Below are 7,427 nucleotides of genomic sequence, written 5' to 3'. Positions count from 1 at the left end.
AACATGTATCTCTGCCATAGTAATAGCAACATGTATCTCTGCCATAGCAACATGTATCTCTGCCATAGTAATATCAACATGTATCTCTGCCATAGTAATATCAACATGTATCTCTTCCATAGTAACATGTATCTCTTCCATAGTAACATGTATCTCTGCCATAGTAACATGTATCTCTGCCATAGTAACATGTATCTCTTCCATAGTAACATGTATCTCTGCCATAGTAACATGTATCTCTGCCATAGTAATATCAACATGTATCTCTGCCACAGTAATATCAACATGTATCTCTTCCATAGTAATATCAACATGTATCTCTGCCATAGTAACATGTATCTCTGCCATAGTAACATGTATCTCTGCCATAGTAACATGTATCTCTGCCATAGTAACATGTATCTCTGCCATAGTAACATGTATCTCTGCCATAGCAACATGTATCTCTGCCATAGTAACATGTATCTCTGCCATAGTAATATCAACATGTATCTCTGCCATAGTAATATCAACATGTATCTCTGCCATAGTAATATCAACATGTATCTCTGCCATAGTAACATGTATCTCTGCCATAGAAACATGTATCTCTGCCATAGCAACATGTATCTCTGCCATAGTAACATGTATCTCTACCATAGTAATATCAACATGTATCTCTGCCATAGTAATATCAACATGTATCTCTGCCATAGTAATATCAACATGTATCTCTGCCATAGTAATATCAACATGTATCTCTGCCATAGTAATATCAACATGTATCTCTGCCATAGTAATATCAACATGTATCTCTGCCATAGTAATATCAACATGTATCTCTGCCATAGTAATATCAACATGTATCTCTGCCATAGTAATATCAACATGTATCTCTGCCATAGTAATATCAACATGTATCTCTGCCATAGTAATATCAACATGTATCTCTGCCATAGTAATATCAACATGTATCTCTACCATAGTATTATCAACATGTATCTCTGCCATATCAACATGTATCTCTGCCATAGTAATATCAACATGTATCTCTGCCATAGTAATATCAACATGTATCTCTGCCATAGTAATATCAACATGTATCTCTGCCATAGTAACATGTATCTCTACCATAGTAATATCAACATGTATCTCTGCCATAGTAATATCAACATGTATCTCTGCCATAGTAATATCAACATGTATCTCTACCATAGTATTATCAACATGTATCTCTGCCATATCAACATGTATCTCTGCCATAGTAATATCAACATGTATCTCTGCCATAGTAATATCAACATGTATCTCTGCCATAGTAATATCAACATGTATCTCTGCCATAGTAACATGTATCTCTGCCATAGTAATATCAACATGTATCTCTGCCATAGTAATATCAACATGTATCTCTGCCATAGTAATATCAACATGTATCTCTGCCATAGTAACATGTATCTCTGCCATAGAAACATGTATCTCTGCCATAGCAACATGTATCTCTACCATAGCAATATCAACATGTATCTCTGCCATAGTAATATCAACATGTATCTCTGCCATAGTAATAGTAACATGTATCTCTGCCATAGTAACATGTATCTCTGCCATAGAAACATGTATCTCTGCCATAGCAACATGTATCTCTACCATAGCAATATCAACATGTATCTCTGCCATAGTAATATCAACATGTATCTCTGCCATAGTAATATCAACATGTATCTCTGCCATAGTAATAGTAACATGTATCTCTTCCATAGTAATAGCAACATGTATCTCTGCCATAGTAACATGTATCTCTGCCATAGTAACATGTATCTCTGCCATAGTAACATGTATCTCTGCCATAGTAACATGTATCTCTTCCATAGTAACATGTATCTCTGCCATAGTAATATCAACATGTATCTCTTCCATAGTAACATGTATCTCTGCCATAGTAACATCAACATGTATCTCTACCATAGTAATATCAACATGTATCTCTGCCATAGTAATTTCAACATGTATCTCTGCCATAGTAATATCAACATGTATCTCTGCCATAGTAACATGTATCTTTGCCATAGCAACATGTATCTCTGCCATAGCAACATGTATCTCTGCCATAGTAACATGTATCTCTGCCATAGCAACATGTATCTCTGCCATAGCAACATGTATCTCTGCCATAGTAACATGTATCTCTGCCATAGTAACATGTATCTCTGCCATAGCAACATGTATCTCTGCCATAGTAACATGTATCTCTGCCATAGTAACATGTATCTCTGCCATAGTAATATCAACATGTATCTCTGCCATAGTAACATGTATCTCTGCCATAGTAACATGTATCTCTGCCATAGTAACATGTATCTCTGCCATAGCAACATGTATCTCTACCATAGCAACATGTATCTCTGCCATAGTAATATCAACATGTATCTCTGCCATAGTAACATGTATCTCTGCCATAGCAACATGTATCTCTGCCATAGTAACATGTATCTCTGCCATAGTAACATGTATCTCTGCCATAGTAATATCAACATGTATCTCTGCCATAGCAACATGTATCTCTGCCATAGTAACATGTATCTCTGCCATAGTAACATGTATCTGCCATAGCAACATGTATCTCTGCCATAGCAACATGTATCTCTGCCATAGTAACATGTATCTCTGCCATAGTAACATGTATCTCTGCCATAGTAATATCAACATGTATCTCTGCCATAGTAACATGTATCTCTGCCATATCAACATGTATCTCTGCCATAGTAACATGTATCTCTTCCATAGTAACATGTATCTCTGCCATAGTAATATCAACATGTATCTCTGCCATAGTAACATGTATCTCTGCCATAGTAACATGTATCTCTGCCATAGTAATATCAACATGTATCTCTACCATAGTAATATCAACATGTATCTCTGCCATAGTAATATCAACATGTATCTCTGCCATAGTAACATGTATCTCTGCCATAGCAACATGTATCTCTGCCATAGTAACATGTATCTCTGCCATAGTAACATGTATCTCTGCCATAGTAACATGTATCTCTGCCATATCAACATGTATCTCTGCCATAGTAACATGTATCTCTGCCATAGCAACATGTATCTCTGCCATAGTAACATGTATCTCTTCCATAGTAACATGTATCTCTGCCATAGTAATATCAACATGTATCTCTGCCATAGTAACATGTATCTCTGCCATAGTAACATGTATCTCTGCCATAGTAACATGTATCTCTGCCATAGTAATATCAACATGTATCTCTACCATAGTAATATCAACATGTATCTCTGCCATAGTAATATCAACATGTATCTCTGCCATAGTAACATGTATCTCTGCCATAGTAACATGTATCTCTGCCATAGTAACATGTATCTCTGCCATAGTAACATGTATCTCTGCCATAGTAACATGTATCTCTGCCATAGTAACATGTATCTCTGCCATAGCAACATGTATCTCTGCCATAGTAACATGTATCTCTGCCATAGTAATATCAACATGTATCTCTGCCATAGTAACATGTATCTCTGCCATAGTAACATGTATCTCTACCATAGTAACATGTATCTCTGCCATAGTAACATGTATCTCTACCATAGTAACATGTATCTCTACCATAGTAACATGTATCTCTGCCATAGTAACATGTATCTCTACCATAGTAACATGTATCTCTACCATAGTAACATGTATCTCTGCCATAGTAACATGTATCTCTACCATAGTAACATGTATCTCTGCCATAGTAACATGTATCTCTGCCATAGTAACATGTATCTCTACCATAGTAATATCAACATGTATCTCTGCCATAGTAACATGTATCTCTGCCATAGTAACATGTATCTCTGCCATAGCAACATGTATCTCTACCATAGTAATATCAACATGTATCTCTGCCATAGTAACATGTATCTCTGCCATAGTAACATGTATCTCTGCCATAGTAACATGTATCTCTGCCATAGTAACATGTATCTCTACCATAGTAATATCAACATGTATCTCTGCCATAGTAACATGTATCTCTGCCATAGTAACATGTATCTCTGCCATAGCAACATGTATCTCTGCCATAGTAACATGTATCTCTGCCATAGTAACATGTATTTCTACCATAGTAACATGTATCTCTGCCATAGTAACATGTATCTCTGCCATAGTAATATCAACATGTATCTCTGCCATAGTAACATGTATCTCTGCCATAGCAACATGTATCTCTGCCATAGTAACATGTATCTCTTCCATAGTAACATGTATCTCTTCCATAGTAATATCAACATGTATCTCTGCCATAGCAACATGTATCTCTGCCATAGTAACATGTATCTCTGCCATAGCAACATGTATCTCTGCCATAGTAACATGTATCTCTGCCATAGTAACATGTATCTCTGCCATAGCAACATGTATCTCTGCCATAGTAACATGTATCTCTGCCATAGCAACATGTATCTCTGCCATAGTATTATCAACATGTATCTCTGCCATAGTAACATGTATCTCTGCCATAGTAACATGTATCTCTGCCATAGCAACATGTATCTCTGCCATAGTAACATGTATCTCTGCCATAGTAATATCAACATGTATCTCTGCCATAGTAACATGTATCTCTTCCATAGTAACATGTATCTCTTCCATAGTAACATGTATCTCTGCCACAGTAATATCAACATGTATCTCTTCCATAGTAATATCAACATGTATCTCTGCCATAGTAACATGTATCTCTGCCATAGTAACATGTATCTCTGCCATAGTAATATCAACATGTATCTCTGCCATAGTAACATGTATCTCTGCCATAGTAACATGTATCTCTGCCATAGCAACATGTATCTCTGCCATAGTAATATCAACATGTATCTCTATCATAGTAACATGTATCTCTGCCATAGTAACATGTATCTCTGCCATAGTAATATCAACATGTATCTCTACCATAGTAACATGTATCTCTACCATAGTAACATGTATCTCTGCCATAGTAATATCAACATGTATCTCTGCCATAGTAACATGTATCTCTACCATAGTAATATCAACATGTATCTCTACCATAGTAATATCAACATGTATCTCTACCATAGTAATATCAACATGTATCTCTACCATAGTAACATGTATCTCTGCCATAGTAACATGTATCTCTACCATAGTAATATCAACATGTATCTCTGCCATAGTAATATCAACATGTATCTCTACCATAGTAATATCAACATGTATCTCTGACACAGTAATATCAACATGTATTTCTGCCATAGTAATATCAACATGTATCTCTACCATAGTAATATCAACATGTATCTCTACCATAGTAATATCAACATGTATCTCTGCCATAGTAATATCAACATGTATCTCTGACACAGTAATATCAACATGTATTTTATTTTATTTATTTTACTGTTATTTTACCAGGTAAGTTGACTGAGAACACGTTCTCATTTGCAGCAACGACCTGGGGAATAGTTACAGGGGAGAGGAGGGGGATGAATGAGCCAATTGTAAACTGGGGATTATTAGGTGACCATGATGGTTTGAGGGCCAGATTGGGAATTTAGCCAGGACACCGGGGTTAACACCCCTACTCTTACGATAAGTGCCATGGGATCTTTAATGACCTCAGAGAGTCAGGACACCCGTTTAACGTCCCATCCGAAAGACGGCACCCTACACAGGGCAGTGTCCCCAATCACTGCCCTGGGGCATTAGGATATTTTTTAGACCAGAGGAAAGAGTGCCTCCTACTGGCCCTCCAACACCACTTCCAGCAGCATCTGGTCTCCCATCCAGGGACTGACCAGGACCAACCCTGCTTAGCTTCAGAAGCAAGCCAGCAGTGGTATGCAGGGTGGTATGCTGCTGGCTTATGTATCTCTGCCATAGTAATATCATCATGTATCTCTGCCATAGTAACATGTATCTCTGCCATAGTAACATGTATCTCTGCCATAGTAACATGTATCTCTGCCATAGTATTAGCAGCATGCGTTTGGTGAGTGATTTGCAGGCCAGATGGATTCTCCTGTCAACCCTCTCATCTTTCATCGTTCCTTTCTCCTCTCCCCTTTCTTGATAAGCCTTATTCCTCACTTCCTGTGTTATTCCTCACTTCCTGTATTATTCTTCACTTCCTGTGTTATTCTTCACTTCCTGTGTTAATCTTCACTTCCTGTGTTAATCTTCACTTCCTGTGTTAATCTTCACTTCCTGTGTTATTCTTCACTTCCTGTGTTAATCTTCACTTCATGTGTTATTCTTCACTTCCTGTGTTAATCTTCACTTCCTGTGTTAATCTTCACTTCCTGTGTTAATCTTCACTTCCTGTGTTATTCTGTTATTCTTCACTTCCTGTGTTAATCTTCACTTCCTGTGTTAATCTTCACTTCCTGTGTTATTCTGTTATTCTTCACTTCCTGTGTTAATCTTCACTTCATGTGTTATTCTTCACTTCCTGTGTTAATCTTCACTTCCTGTGTTAATCTTCACTTCCTGTGTTAATCTTCACTTCCTGTGTTATTCTGTTAATCTTCACTTCCTGTGTTAATCTTCACTTCCTGTGTTAATCTTCACTTCCTGTGTTATTCTTCACTTTAGTTTCGAAAACGTTTTTTTTCTCTATATTTCCCCTCTTGACTGTGAAGCCATACCTTGAAAAAAGCTAAATAACCATCTAATAATAATTATTAATATTAGGATTAATATTCTCTCTCTCTCTCTCTCTCTCTCTCTCTCTCTCTCTCTCTGTCTCTCTGTCTCTCTGTCTCTGTCTCTGTCTCTGTCTCTGTCTCTGTCTCTGTCTCTGTCTCTCTCTCTGTCTCTGTCTCTGTCTCTGTCTCTCTCTCTGTCTCTCTCTGTCTCTCTGTCTCTCTCTGTCTCTCTGTCTCTCTCTCTCTCTCTGTCTCTCTCTCTCTCTCTCTCTCTCAGAAGGAGGAGGAGGCGCGTGCTGTCTTGCTGTCTGAGGAAGGGAAGGAACAGCTGATGTTTGAGGTTCCTCTGAATGACACAGGGTCCGCTGGTCTAGGGATCAGCCTGAAGGGCAACAAGTCCAGGGAGACAGGAGAGGATCTGGGCATCTTCATCAAGTCCATCATCCATGGAGGAGCTGCGTACAAGGTATTACCGTGGCGACTGTCTCGACTGTTCACTGTCATCTAGACGGCTGCTAATCTGATTTAACCCAGGACTGAAGTCTATGCTGATGCTCTGGTCAGCTGCTGGATTAAGTTCTGCGACCGTACATGTTAAGAGAAGAGAACATGCTTTTGGAACTGGAACGAGGAGCTCCATTCTCTCTCTTTGCAAGTTAACGTTTGCATGTCTCCCTCCCCTTCCAAAACGTGAACGTTGGTAACGTCTCGATCACACCGACGGCGTCATGGCGCGTAATATTTACGTAGCAACCAAAGTTCAACGT

General features: G+C 38.1%; 1 protein-coding gene across 2 annotated transcripts in view; it reads left to right on the top strand.

Moving 5' to 3' along the window:
* Window positions 1-7,427, top strand: part of LOC129820880 (partitioning defective 3 homolog B-like) — a 543,694-nt gene that overhangs the window by 281,278 nt on the left and 254,989 nt on the right. For both annotated transcript variants that reach the window (XM_055877951.1, XM_055877952.1), the window contains exon 11: window positions 6,938-7,126. In XM_055877951.1, the coding sequence (XP_055733926.1) occupies window positions 6,938-7,126 (189 nt within the window). The remainder of the gene's footprint in view (window positions 1-6,937; window positions 7,127-7,427) is intronic.

Source organism: Salvelinus fontinalis, chromosome 23, assembly GCF_029448725.1.
Source record: "Salvelinus fontinalis isolate EN_2023a chromosome 23, ASM2944872v1, whole genome shotgun sequence".
NCBI classification, from domain to species: domain Eukaryota; kingdom Metazoa; phylum Chordata; class Actinopteri; order Salmoniformes; family Salmonidae; genus Salvelinus; species Salvelinus fontinalis.
The sequence above is the reverse complement of the archived record's forward strand: the minus strand, read 5'-3'. Positions and strand labels throughout refer to the sequence as shown.